We start from the raw sequence: 15917 nt of genomic DNA on the forward strand, positions 1-15917 counted from the left end.
AGAACGACTGGATGTACTCTCTAGATCTTCAGGATGCGTACTGTCATATAAAAATGAACAGATGCTCCTGAAGATATCAACGCTTCCTACTGGGAGCCAGTCATTATCAGTTCAGAGCCCTGTCCATTGGTCTCACTACAGGACCCAGGGTGTTCACCAGATGCATGGCAGTGTTAGCAGCTCATCTAAGACTGTGCAGATTCAGTGTGTTTCCATATTTAGATGACTGTCTCCTAACCACACCAACCAGGCATCTTCTGGAAAAGGCCAGAGATTAAATTCTACTTTTATCTCAATCTCTGGGGATTATAATAAATCTGGTAAAGTCCCAACCTCAACCAGTTCAAGCCTTGGAGTTTATAGGGACTCGTCTAGATGCAGTCAGTTGCCTAGCTCTTCTGCCTCAAAACAGGATTCTTACTCTGAAATTGCATGTCAATCAAATTCTGTCTCATCCCTCACCCCAAGCAAGATTAATACTCAAAGCTCTAGGGTCGATGGTTTCTGCAATAACCTTACTACCCACTGCTTGTCTTCATATGAGAATTCTTCAGTGGACTCTAGCAGTGCAATTGTCTTTTCATCGACAGTCTCTACAACATCCAGTAGAATTATATCAGGTTTGCAGAACGTCTCTACTGTGGTGGATGTATTCTGAAGACATTTATCAAAGTCGCCTGTTTGTCCTTCCTCCCCCAAAAGCCATGTTTACCATGGACACCTCCCAGTTAGGGTGGGGGACATTACTTGGAGTGAACAGTTCAAGGGACATGGTCCCAAGAAGAGACATAACTTGCATATAAATGTTCTAGAGATGAAAGCAGTGCTTTTAGCATTGCAGGCCCTTCAGAGCTGTCTATACTAGGAATCATTGCTGTTCAGACAGACAACATATAAGTGGTCGGGTACATCAACAAACCTGGTGGAACTAGATCTTACCCCCTGTGCTTGGAAGCAGTGAGAGTATGGCAATGGGCGATCCCCTTCAGCTGCTTTCTAGTAGAGATGCACATACCGTGGAAAGCCAACATATTAGCAACAAGCTCAGCAGGACCATTCTGACTCCTCACAAGTGGTCTCGCAGTCAGTCAGTGGCAGAAATGATCTTCCACAAATGGGGTCAGCTGTGCTGTGATCTGTTCACCTCTGCCCTCAATAACAAATGCAGCAGGTTCTTTGCCCTAATTCTCCCTCAGGGACAGTCAACAAGAGATGGTCTAGTCCACGTTTGGCCTTCTTTATGCTTACCCTCCCCTACCTCAAATACCCAGGTTTCTTCAGAAAGCCAGTTGGCTGAAAAGCAAAGTAATCCTAATTGCACCTTTCTGGCCACAACAGATATGTTTCCCCTTTCTATGGTCTCACCTAGTACATCCATCTTGGACATTGGATCCCACTCCAGATCTGTCACATCCTGCAGGGATGACTCATCTGGACATAGTAGGCCTCAGACTGACCGCTTGTTTTTTCCATTTCCATTGATGGCTAGATATTCCAGGCTTTCCTCTCCAGTTTGTTGAATCCTTTCTTCGTTCCATAAACCTTAAACCACAAAGATTTATAAGAGGAAATGGAAAAGATTTTCCTTGCGGTCACATCAGAGAGACTTTGATTCTTTTACTGCTCCAATCCCAGCTATTTTGTATTTCCTTGCCTTTTTCAATCCAGTGCAAGCTTCTCTAACATTAAAGTACAGCTAGTGGCCATCTCCAACTACCACATCGGTGATGAGACTTCTCCTTTTGCTTCAACTAAGTTGTGCAAGGCCTTCCTAAAATGTACATTTTTGTGTAGACCTCCAATTTGAGATCCCACTCAACCTTGGGATCTGACTATGGTATTACCATCTTTAGTACTTCCTCAGTTTGAGCCCTCAGCTAAAGTAGACCTTAAGTTTTTATCTTGGAAAACTGTATTTTTAGTGGCAACTACTTCAGCTAGATGAGTTCCAGAACTCTAAGCACTCTCTGCAAAAGCACCTATGTATTTTTTCATAAGGATAGGGTTACCCTGCACACTAATCTTTCCTTTCTACCCAAAGTGGCATCTGAATCAAACATCAATAAAATCATTAACCTACCAGTTTTCTTTACTAATTTTGAAAGTAAAGGAGAATATACCCTTCATCTCTTAGATGTACATAGACAACTTCATTTTTTTACCTACATAGAGCAAAAAAATTAGAAAAACAGATCAGTTGTTTTGCCTCCTTTTCTAACACCAAGATGGGAAAACCAGCTTAGAAAGTTACTCTTGCAAATATTTAACAGATTGTATTTCTCATGTTTATTCTTTGAAATGCCTAATCTTACCAAAACAACAGAAGGCACACTCAACCAGATCAATAGCTACACTAGCTGCGTTTTGGTCTAGAGCTTCCATTGATGACATTTGTGCAATTGCTACTTGGTGTAATGCCCATACCTTTGTTTCTCATTACAAATTGGACATCATTTGCAGGACAGAACATCATTCGGTTCTGAGGTGCTCCGGAATATTCTTCCTTGAGGGCCACCCAGGGTATTTGTAGCTGGAGACTATCCTATTCCTCGAGGAATGAATGAAAATGACAACATCAAATAAAGTTATGTACTCACCTTAACTTTCCATCTGTGTTGTCAATTTTCATTCGTCCTCAGCTTCCTTCCCACCTTCACCCTATCCATGTCTTTGGGAGTGTCCTAATACAATTATCATTAGGAACCATTGTTCCTGTTTGAGCTCCTGATCTTTCAGCTGTCACTTTTCTGTCATACCTATTTTAAATTATTTTTTCTGTGATATTGTATAGTAGCAGCAAACTCAATCTGAGGTAATACAGTGATAAGGAGCATTATGGGTAAGGGAGGAGCTTGACAGATAGATCCTAGAAACTGAAAAAAGTGGCCAAGTCGGATCCAAAGATCAGATCCAAACCCATTTGTTGAGGAAGAATGAAAATGGACAAAACAGATGGAGCGTTATGATGAGTACATAACTTTTTTTTTTTTTGTATAAATCTAGTAAAAGTGAAAAGATATGCCTTTAGCAGGCATTATTTTGGGTAAGAATTCAAGGTTATTAGACATATGGAAAAAATGTATATGTTCTGTACATTAGCTGTGAGACTAGTTACTTATCTGCACCACATGCTTTCTTAAAAAAGGACTGATTTAACTCATATTCAGAACTTACATTCAATTTCTAGTAGTAACATTACTGATAGAAGGGAGGTTAGTTGCTGCTGTGGATAACAGTAGTGAATTCCCTGAAATATGCTTATTATGCCATTGATATGTCAGGAGTTGTTTTGAGAGGATGGACAGGGCATGTTTTTGAGTCACATAATGAGGATGTTAGGGGTGGTTGTTGATGCTCCTGTGATACAAGAATTTTTGTTTCATCAGCCAGCAGATGATATTTTTGTAGATCTTGAAAACGGTCTATAGGAAAAGATGTTCTCTGAAATTTTAAACAGCAAAATCAAGTCAAAGATAGATAGATCACTAGCAATCCAGTTTCCACAGGGAAAAAGAACAACATAGGCAAATATCTTCTAGATGAGCTGCTGAGCTCTTTTTGCTCCTTCCTCAATCCAGCTGTCCCTAAGGGACAGATTTCAAATTAGTTTTCCTGCATGGCGTCACTACTACATATAGGTTCTTCAAACAATTCAGCAAATTTATTTAATGTAATTTAATAACAGTGGTGGAATAAGCAGTCTGATTGGGTAATAGAAGCCTATGATTTGTATTTTGCCTCCCTTTTTGTGTTTTTTATTGCGTTACTTTATTTTGTGTGGTTAAGACATATTCAGTAGATTGCCTGCAGACACCACAGATGTAGCTTTTCCACAAGCACATCCTCATCAAGGGCAGCAGACTTTGCCAACTATGTATCAGCTTTTGTTAAAGAATGAAATACAAAGGGAATGTTTACACCACGAAGGGTAACACTGGTACAAAAAAGTCTGTCCTGTTCTGGGCTATAGTGTTCTGCATGTATTCAGAAATTCTTACAGTATGCTTTTTATTGAAATTAAGATGTCAATTCTGAAGTGTCTTGCCTTTGACTTGCTCCCACCATTAGAAATAGAACTTACTACCTTTGCTGCCTTCTGATTTCTGACTGTCCTCCCACCGTAGGTTACAAATGCAGCCAGTAGTGCACTAGATTCCCTTCTTATTTAAATGTCTGTATACTAATGAAATGGTAAATAGTAATATAATGCAGGTTTGCATTACATTTGGCTTGGCTCGGCCCTGGGTTAAAATTATAGCATAAGAAAGGTTTAGAAGGTGATGTCTATTAAGTGGGAAGTACATGCAGTTCTAGATGACTGAAGTCCAATTTGCACTTTTTGCATGTTATGTATTTATTGTAATTGGGTATAGGATGCAAAAATGAATAGTGGAGAATCTATAGTATCAATGTTAAATTGTTTGCTTCTGAATGAAAATTACATTTTGCATAGATAGATGTTTTCCTACAACAAATTGAATGATGGTCTGAGTGTTTGAGCTTATTCCTTATATGTACAGATCAAGTCCAGCAGCTTATCTTTTTTCAAATGATACCTAGAGCTCAATTGATTTTATACAAGAGATAATTAAGTAATTGTGGAAGTGTATTTATTTATTTAACATTTGTTAACCGGGAAAGTCCGACTTTCCAAGCCAATTTTCAGAGGAGTTCCGGGGAGAAATACTCCAGATGCATATCTTTGAAAGTGCCAGGGACAAAGCAGTTTGAGGTGGTAGCCTCTGAATGCTTTGAAGTAGTCTGTTTCCATCTCATTGTTTATAATGATATTGTTTATGTAGTTGTAAGCTGATAACTCTGCTTAGGAGATAAAAGCTAATCACGGCAGACTTTTTTTTAAATCATGGCATTTAAAATTTCTGGTATTAAGGGTTTCTGTTTTTTCCGTACAGATTGCAAAGTCCTTGTCCACAAATGCTGCAGAGAAAAATTTATGCCTTGTGCAGAGTTCAAAATGAAGGTGAGTTACATTTTATGCATGCCTTGAGCACAAGTTTTCAAGATTTGGTTATGTACTTTATTTGGCGATAACATACAGACTGACCTTAAGGAATGCTTCACTAGGCTTCCATGTTCTATACAATAATGGAAACACGTCTGTCATCTGTAGTCCTGTATCCAGAGATTTTGTTAAAATTCCAGATAAAGATATTGAAAAACTGGCTGTAATTGTCCTGGACTATGACTGTGGATGAGGGTTCAAAGGCAATATGCTTTTAGAGCAAGCATAGCTGACCAGTGACCACACAGTGAAGTCATCATGCAGCACACCAATAAATGTTTACCTTATGCTGTTAAAATAAAACTTTAACTTTAAAAAAAACTTGAATTTGCTGACCTACAGACATTGAACAAGTCATCTGTTACTTTTCAGATAACGTGGGTTTTAGAAGGGCCTTGGATCACTGGAGAGAGGTTAAAAAGACTTGAATGGCTTACTAGACAATGGCAGTGGATAGCATTTAGTAGCTAAACATTGTTTTACTGTCATATAGTGCTCAGAAGTACAGTGGTGTATTAGGACATACATAAAAGAATATGAATCATTTTTGCAACATTTTCTGTATAATAAGGAAAAGAAAATATATCACTTTCAAGTTAATTCTTTCCTTGTAGAAACAGTTCAGGAGGGCCTTCAGTGCAGTAAATGATGGATGATACTGGAGAGGTCAGACCTTGAATGCTGACATTATTGGGGTTCAGAGGAAAAAGTACCTCAGAAATATCATGTAGGAACAAGTGAAGATGTTAATTAAAATGTTTTTTTTTTTTAATCTGCCCACCTGCTTTTAGTCTTCCCCTGCTGTGTCCTTCGTTGGCATTTGCTTGTCTCAGGGATAAGTGTCAGAGACAACATACTATGGCTCCATCACAGTGCAGAACTGGGAATGTTTTTATTTGTTAACCAGGTAGGTGCACTGGTCAGCAGAGCATTCTTAGTCACCACCCAGGCTACATGGACAGGAATGCAATGGCTTTACATTACAAAAACAAACTGAACTATAGTCAAAATGTGTTTATTTAGAGAATGGATGTAGTATACTAATAGAACAAGAGAACTGTAAATTCAAAACAAGGAACGATGTAGTAAACATTAGAAATGTATTTGCAGTAAGGGAAGCAGGATATTGACCTCAAGGATAAAACTCAAAAACAGGAAGAGGCACATCAGTATATGAGGTACAGGCACTACAGAAGGAAGGATGTTGTACTAAGGGGTGCTGCTGATCTTCAAAGAAATGGTGATTTAGTATTGTGAAAACTAAAATAATGGGGAGGGAGCAAAGTATGTGGTGAAAGAAAAAGAATGATTCTGCCTGATGTGTGATATTAGATAATAAGGAGATCAGACATCATCCCAAAAGCATTTGCAGGTGCTGTCTTTAAACAGGTAGTGTTTTAGAAATGTTTTAAATTGAGTAAGTTGTTTAATATTCTTTGTATCACGGGATATGCTATTCCAAGTGGTGGGAGCAATTTTAGAGAAAGCTTTCTCATAGATGAAGAAAGCGAAAGGAGGTCTTAGCAGTTCTGGTCCGCTACTGCTCCTGGCAGAGTAACTTTGAGATCTGAGGCTAAGATTGTTGAGAAGTGGTAATCAGTAACTTTCATGTAGAACTTTAAAGATTAAGATGCTAAGAAGATATGAGGCTCTGGCTAATATAGGAAGCCATTTATTTTTTGTAGTTGTAATACAGTGGTGCTATTATTTGCACTAAATATGAACCAAACAATTTTATATTCAGTTGTTTAAGGTATAGTTTTAAATTGTCTTAATGTTAGTTTATCCACCCCAAGTATGAATGTGCAATGATTTGAACTGGTTGGTTGTCATACACAGACCCACACACACATTTACTTTTGCACACTTCCCAGTATGATTTCGTACTTGCTTCTAAGCTTCACTGAGTAGTTGCTGAAGCCTAACTTGGGCACCTACAAAGAGGTATTGCAGCATTGGAGGGGGGGGGGTCAGTGTACTGTACTATATCACTTTTTTGTCATGACTGACCATCCAGTGCCTAGACCAGAGTCGTTCCTGATTGCCAGGTGATACACACCATGCCACCACACCACATAAACAGCTATTTAAAGCATGTTATCAGTGCATTCCTTTCTTTTGTAATGCCTTTCTTGCTAATATAAAGAATACAAAATGGCTTATTGCTTTTAATGCTTTTGAACATTAGGTGTGCTGTACAGATGTCTCTGCTGCTTGTTATACCTTTAGTAGACATGTTATACTATGCACCTTGTCGTACGTAATTGCATGAGTATACCTTGACGTATAGGTTCACAGTTAAATACTAGGCTATTGGTCTGCAGACTGTTACAAGCCTATCCAGTAACTAAAGGTCAGAATCATTTTTGAAGTAAAGGCCTTAACCAGTAAATCAAAACCTCTACTTAGATATTTTGCTAGTGGAATCCCTGTAAAGAATGTTCCACATATGGCAGAATGACAATTATATAACTTCTTTAAGGGTCTGTAAGGCTGTTTTGAAGGGAACCTTTTTTCTATGACCACATGTCAGAGATCCAGTAACACCCTGGGATATTACTATCATACTACAGGCATTAAATCAACCACCCTTCAAACCACCAGCATCAGTTGATATGAGTTTTCTTTCTTTCTTGGAAAACAATTTTTAAGGTAGCTGTGATGTCAGCCACATGGATTTCTGAGATACAAGCATTTTCCTGCAAGCCTCATCTGGCATTTCATAAAGTCAGTGTTCCCTTGAGAACTAATGCATCCTTCCTTCCTAAGGTGGCAGCTGAGACAAATGTAAATCAGTCTCTAAATGTACCAGTCTCTTTCCCCAAATACTGAAACACAGGTGAATACATTGTACACATGGTTGGATGTTCATCATCAACTTAGGTTTTATCATCATAAGACCAAGCATCTCAGAAGGTCTGATCAATTGTTTATTGGCTTTTCAAAGCCTAGTTAGGCAAAGCAGTTGCTAAGGTTACTATTTCCAGATGGTGATTCAACTGCATTTACTTTGTCTGTCTAAACCTAAGCTTCATTCCACAAAGGGTAGTGGCAACATCAACAGCTTTTTCCAGTAGAATACATATTGATGATATCTGTGCTGCAGCAATGTGGTAGAAAGTTCACACTTTTGCATCGCACTACAAACTGGATGTACCATCCAGATCATGCTCTTCCTTTGGTTTCACCATTCTCAGGAATGTCCTTCTTTGATACCATTCAGGTATAGCAGCTTGAGAATTTGCCCCATAGTTGAATCGGAGGAAAATAGACATTAGGTGTGGAAGTTAAGTGCTTACCAGAGTGATAGAACCATGTTGTCTGGTTTTCATCTGGTTCAACCTCTCTCCCTCCTGCCTCCTTTCAAATTAACACAAATGGGTTTCTGGGGACTGGGTAGTTCTGTGGTATACCCAGTCCTGCCTGACTATTTTCCATTCATAACTTTTTACCTCTATGCTAGGCTTGCTCATGAATGCAATTGATGTAAATTATTTTACTGGGGCAAACTTGATCTGAGGTATTAAGGTGGAGTGGACTGAATTATGGGTAGGGGACGAGTCAGAGCTCTGGAACCAAGAATCTTCAGAGTCATTGCCGAGGCCAGATCCGATCAGATCTGACAACCCATGGTTGAACCAGATGAAAACTTGACAACATAGATCTATCAATATGGTAAGTACATAACTTTCATTTAATATTAGTGATTAGTGAAATCATCTTCATTATTAGCAGAAGAAAATTCATCAGCATACTTAACCAACCAGCAATGACCATAACCTGAAATAGTGGGAAGAATTATATCAAACCAACACCCAAGCACAGATCATTGAGGAAGACCAGATCTCTCCAGTTCTGGATTTGATTTTTTTTTTTGAATCAGTACTCTTTGGGTTCTGCCGGTAAGCCAATGATTAATCCATCCTCTTAAATATTGATTAACGCTTTATTGTCTCAAAGCTAAGTCAGTAATGTAGAATGATAGTAAATCAAAAGCAAGTAAAATGTACATTAAATTTATTAGCTGTCACTTCATGAGCATTAATCAATGACCCATATATACAACAGAATTAATATGATCTGTTTCATTCCTGAAGGAATTATTGTATTTAGAATTTGGTTTTTGTTTGTGTGATCATTTGCCAACAAATTTTCATATTTTAGTTTTTTTTTTAATTTCTTATACTTAACGATAGTTCCTTACATCTCAACTGTAACTTATTTTTATTAAATCTGATTGGAAATATACTGTAAACACAAGAAGCCCTCTTTTTCCCATTATATAGTCTGTTCAGATTATAATTCCACCATACTAGGAATTTATTTTTTGGGATTTTATTTTTTGGAATTTACTGTTCTGTAACAAGTTGCCCCAGCTACACTGTTATAAAATAGAGGTTCTGTATCATTGCAACCCCCACTAACTGACATAGCCATCTGTACCCAATCCAAAGATATCAAATTATTTCTTTAACTGATAATAATCATTTAGACCATAATTGTAATGTTAGGTCCATACTCTGTTTATCCTTAGCAATTATTTCAACTGAGAAAGACAAACAATCAGATAATTCTAAAAGGAGGAAAATTTTGAATATTTTCAATTAAAATTGGATTATTTGTACTTAACAAATCTAAGATATTAGTACCACAAGTTGGTCTCCAAATCATTGTGTAATATTATGATAGTCGAAAATGTCAATAAAGTCTCTTCACAATTATTTCCTCCTTCATTTACTTGACAGTCAGTCATAGGATAAATAAAATCACCTATCAGTACTAGTATTCTGTAATCTAAATTCATATTTAATGTAGACAGATAATCATATTGAGTATATAAATCAGGTATGTATGATAATTATCAATGTTATAGGGTCATGCAACAATATTCCATAAGGTTAGACTATTTTACACTCCAGCTCAGCAATAGTCTTTATAAGAAATTGAATTTCTAACACATAAATTTACACACCTCTCTTGCTTGTTCGTAAGCATTCAGATTTTTTATATCCCTGGCATTTGTAAGTCAGATGAATTCCATGTCTCCATAAGAGCAGTAAACTCATATACCTCAGAAGGTGCAGTACATTTTAACTTGTTTCCTTTGTCCCCCAAGCTTTGGACATTACAGTAGAAACATTTTAAAGATCTATTAAATTTCTTGTTTCTATTGCTCACACTAGTCACTAAAAAAAATTCAACACAGTTCTTAAACAAGCCTGACAGAACCTTAGATCCATAACAATTAAGATGAACTCCGTCTCTTGAAAACCTTTATAAATTATAGGCATAGTATTCCCAATTTGTTATTAATTTTATATTGTAGACAAAACACAGTTTTATTATTAGTCAGTGATTAAATAATTTTGCCTTTGACCACTGGTAATCTGACCAGTGCAAACTAGGAAGGGTTTCATTTAATGCAGTCTTTAGATTTAAAGTTTCATAATACTGAATTATATCAATAATTGTATTAGTCATCTTACTTAATGGTATGTACATTAAATCATTAGTACCTCCCTGTAAAATAAATGTATTATTGGTTGCTTTAACTCTAGCTAACCTCGGTAACAAATTTAAATAATCAACTTCAACCCTGGTAAAGAAGAAACTGTAATATACTATATCACAACCAAAAAAAATAAAAAATATAATCCAAATGTAACAACCGAAAACAGGATCCAACACAGATTTATTGGATAGTCTCTCTCTAGCGCCTCGGCTTTTGCCTTCAAGGAGAATACTATCAAATACATTCACACATATTTATACCATAAAAAATTAATTAATTAAACAATTTAACAATTAATTATAAGAAAACTTTCCAATTAAAATCTACATTAATTCCACTAGGTGTCATAGTACCATATTTTAATATAAAAACTGTCTCTTTATATAAAAGTTTCTTTTTAACTATTTCATCATTTTTATCTACATTAATGTGTTCTAGAATAGTAGCAGACATGCCTTGTGGGTCACTATTATGATCATCCTTAAAATGCATTGCAAGAGGACTTTCTATTTTTTTATTTTTAATGTCTCTTACATGCTCCTGCAACCTTACTTTAAAGACACGTTTGCTTTCCCCTATATAAAATAGTCCACACGGACACTTCAATGTAGATTGTAATTGGAAAGTTTTCTTGTAATTAATTGTTAAATTGTTTAATTAATTAATTTTTATGGTATAAATATGTGTGAATGTATTTGATAGTATTCTCCTTGAAGGCGAAAGCCGAGGCGCTAGAGAGAGACTATCCAATAAATCTGTGTTGGATCCTGTTTTCGGTTGTTACATTTAAACTGTAATATACTGTTTGTTTAATGATGTTGTTTGACTAGCAATGCATTTTACTTGAGTCCCCATTTACCAGTTTTTCAGAATAACATCCTTTTCCACTGTTATATTTTATGGAAATAAAACCAGACTCTTCACTGTGTTTATTAAAAGTGTTTATTTTTACTGATTAACCCTCCCAAAGCTCTTCTTTTAAGCTTTCTTATCCGTGAGATCTCTTGCCATCCTTTATTCTACCAACTAATACAATTACTAAATGAAATACTACCAGTCAAAGAAGAAAGATTTTCCTCCCACCTTGCTCTGTTCAAAATAGCATCCTTTTTACTAGAATGAATCAAACATTGATGTTTACTTGCGTTAGTTGAACTAGGTTGAGCTTCAGACTCATTTAATGCCTTCTTTGAGTTAGAGGATTTACTAACATTCTTTTTTTTTTCTTCTCTCCGTTAACATTCCCAGCTTTCTTTTTCCTCTAAATTAGCATTTTAACTGACTTAAAGAGTAAACATTTCCCAGCTTGCTTTTGGCCTTGATCCTTATTTAACTTCCAACTGATTGGCCTTACCTCTCTTACATGCATGCATACATACATACCTACAAATATTTCAAGCACGGCAGTAATGCCCTTCTAGCCTGACAATAAACCACAACAGTTGTTCCCTAATAAGTGTCTAGACTGTTCTTAAAATATCTAAACTAGTGCTTGCGTTAATGTAATTTAGTAGTCTATTCCATGCATCAGCTACTATCTTAGAGAACCAATTAGTACACTTCTCATTTCTATAGAATCTTCTACATGGTTATTTGATGATTCTCTGCTTCTTTTTGGTAAGCCCAAACATTCCCAGAGGTAGCTGTCTCTAAATGCCCTATGTACCTGAATAAAGTCTTCTCTTAAATGTCTATATGAGACACTGAACAAGTTCAGATATGTTAGTCTTTCATAATAACTTATATTTTCACACCCATGGATGCCCTTGGTATATCTCTACTGTAGTCTTCCCAGTTTACTCATGCTTATTTTCTTACAAGGTTTCCATACTGTTATTCCTTGCTCAAGTTTGGGTTCAGTATAACTAAAAAATACTAATGTTCTGATTTCCTAGACCGTTTAAATCTTTTTATACAACCTACAGTTCTACAATTATCATTAACCAATTGGTTGATATGATTAGAAAAACTCAAAGCTGAATTTACCCTTATACCAAGGTCCTTAAATGACTCTCCAGTTTCAATCACTGTGTGCTTTATTAAGTATTCACATTTCAATTTATGCCTTCCAAATCTCATATGCTTAATTTTTCATGTATTTATCAGCATATTATTCTCATGTGCCCAAATGGTCAACTTAGTCAAGTTCTTTTGCAGACATACATTTTTCTCTCGGGTTTCCCCTTCTACAGCTCCATTTAATCTGAGGAACATACCTCCCCAAAGAAGAAATCCAGAGACATTCTGAAAAATAACCCCCTTCATCTGCGTGTATGTGCAATACTCTTTGTTAAAGCTTATTTTTAAGGTGCTTGTATTGCTAACCCACGGCCTGCACACTTGCAGTTCTGCAGCAGTCCCTTTTCCCAACTCTCTCCCTTCCAGCCATTTCAGTCCCTGTAGTAAGTAGAGTCTACATTTTACTTTTCTCAGGAACGCCACTAGGTGGCGATATATTCCCACTCATTGTATTAGGTAAGTTTCAATACTTTTTCCCCTTCTCCCTACAGCTGTAGGGCCTGTTGGTTTTTCCCATTGTTTTTTGCACAATTGTCTCACCTGTTCAATTCTCCTTGAATTAGACCAAACCTTAACTCATAAGTAACATACCTCTGAGCTTGTCAGTACCTTTGAGTGCTCGAGAGTGCCTGTATCATTGACTGTTTTTGTTGGTCTCTTCTGCTCCTTCCTCCTCCTCATCTCTGCCCGCTCTGTTTGCCCTTCAGGCTCACTCCCCTCCCCTACCTTACCCCCATTCCCACCCACTCCCACTTCAGTTACACCTATACCAATAGACCACACCCACCTCCCACAGACCAATCCAACCTAGCAGAGCCAACCACCCAATTAGCCTTCTAATTACACCTGTACAAATCACATTACTGAACCCTGTGACACACTACCTACCCTTCCACTCTACCTACTACACCACTTATCACCTTACTATACTCATATTACCCCACCAGTAATAAAAAAAAAATAATGACTTCACTATCAAAAAACTCAAGTCTACAACTCCCTCTATATTTTATCTCCATCTCTACCCTAGTACTCCTAGCATCCATTACCAGCTATCAAGTCCAACTTCAACAAAACCTAATCATTCCAAAACAATATACAGCCATTAATTATACACCCATCTATGCCTACACTCACCTAGCACCATTCCGCTACCAAACCACCCCTATTCAGTATCTCTCACACAAACTACTCTCAACATGTAGGCAATCCCACACTACATTAAAACACATAACAATTATCAGTAAACTTAGCAGACTGTACCTATACCTCAAGACAAAACGAATATGTTGTGGTGACATACACCCTATCCCAGGCCCACTCACCCCTAGCCCCAATCTGAATAATGCCCTGCTCCACAGGGAGAAAAACTCACTCCTCATTATTAATCTTAATGTAAGGAGTATCTTTAACAAAGTCCATGACCTCCATGCTCTACTAACCTTACATAATCCAGAAATTGTCATTCTGACTGAGACCTGGCTAAAACCAGATATCCACGATAATGAAATTACAGCACCAGGGTATAACATAATTCGGAAAGACAGAGTAGGAAAAAGGGGTGGGGGAGAAGTCATGTCATCCTAGAACAACTCAACATCTCAACCCCTGACCTCAAAAACATGGAACTCACCCTTGCCAAATTAAAATGAAACTCCCAAAAATACATCAACATCATAGGCTGCCATATCCCGCCAGGCAACAATATTACCATCATGGAAAACCTACTAGAATGGATATCCAACTCCCTACCCCAAGAAAACATCCTACTAGGTGACCTCAATATAGATTGGCTCAACTGCTCCAAAGAAAACCCACTCTCCTACATTAACTTACACGGATTAACCCAAATTATTACATCCCCCACTAGAATTGACAAAAGAACCAACCATCAAGCCATACTGGACTGGATACTTATATCCCATCCTTCCCTCATATCCCTTGCTGGATGTCTGCCTGACACCCTTAGCGATCACCATCCAACATTTCTGCTAAGATTTAAAACACCCCTAATAACACAGGTAACAGTACATGAAATTAGAAATAAAAAAAAAATATTTAACCTTAACTACTTTAACAGGGACCTGAATAGCTGTAACTGGACCCCCTTGAAAAAGTTATCCCTCGATAAAGCAGTCCAATACTTTAAATACAACCTTTATAAATATACTTAACCACCATGACCCCCTCCCCCATAACCACCAGAATTAAAACTAAATATGCCCCCTGGCTAACTAAAAATACAAAAGCATTCCTCAAAAATAGGAACAAAGCCTTTCATAAGAGTAAAACCCAAACAGACAGACAAAACTACCTTGAACTACAAAACAAGGCCAAAAAACTCATTAAAACAGACAAAATCTCCTACTACCAAAATATTCAAAACATGCTAATAACCCACAAAAATTCTGGGCTGCAATCAACTCTCTCTTACTACCAGGAAAAACCTCCACCCCCTCACCAAAAACAGAAAATAACAATGACAATATCCCCACACTATTCATCAAGTTCTGTACAGAAACTATCCAAGCCCTTGCAAATAACCAAACTTGCCCTAATAACCCCCCTCCAACAAAAACATCTCCTTCTCCTGAAACAAAAGACAATAGCACCCACTTTAACTTTCATTCAGTATCAATCAAGAACATTCAAAAACTTCTCCAAACACTCAAACCAACCACACAAGCCGCCGATAACCTACAGACTGAATATCTACAACTAGCCGCAGAAGCTGTAGCCTACCCTGTCACTATCCTAATTAACAGATCCATCTCAGAATGTATGGTACTCCATTTATGGAAAATATCCCATATAATACCAATGCACAAAGTGGGTTACTCTTTCAAACTCAATAACTATCGGCCTATAGCTATACTATCCCCTTATCAAAAATACTTGAGAGGGTAGTCCACACACACCTGATGCAATATCTGCTAGAAAACAAACTACTATCTATACAGCAACATGGCTTCAGACCCTTCCATAGTACTATCACTGCACTTACCTCATTTACTAACACCATAAATAACCACAGAAATAATGGACTAATCGTATGTGCTACATTCTTAGATTTATCCAAAGCTTTTGATATGGTCAACCACATGAAACTTCTTCACTCACTCTCCACCTTAAGCCTCAGTTCATCTTCTATATCTTGGTTAAAGAGCTGTCTCTCTGGTAGGCAGCAAGCAGTAAAGTGGCAAAACCAAATATCCTCCTTGCTGCTTGTTTCCCTAGGGGTCCCTCAAGGCTCCATCTTAGGTCCTTTACTGTTCACACTGTTCACCAACCAACTCCCATCCACCACACCCAAACCCTCTGTAGTGCAATATGCAGATGACACCACTATTATATGTGCAGCCC

At 37.3% G+C, this 15917-nt stretch overlaps 1 protein-coding gene across 1 annotated transcript in view; it reads left to right on the forward strand.

The window, feature by feature from the left end:
- Positions 1-15917, forward strand: part of AKAP13 (A-kinase anchoring protein 13) — a 2349678-nt gene that overhangs the window by 1919271 nt on the left and 414490 nt on the right. Inside the window, exon 14 of the mRNA XM_044078370.1 lies at positions 4914-4981. Within this exon, the coding sequence (XP_043934305.1) occupies positions 4914-4981 (68 nt within the window). The remainder of the gene's footprint in view (positions 1-4913; positions 4982-15917) is intronic.

Source organism: Protopterus annectens, chromosome 7.part0 (assembly GCF_019279795.1).
Source record: "Protopterus annectens isolate FY-2018-M chromosome 7.part0, PAN1.0, whole genome shotgun sequence".
Classification (NCBI taxonomy): domain Eukaryota; kingdom Metazoa; phylum Chordata; order Ceratodontiformes; family Protopteridae; genus Protopterus; species Protopterus annectens.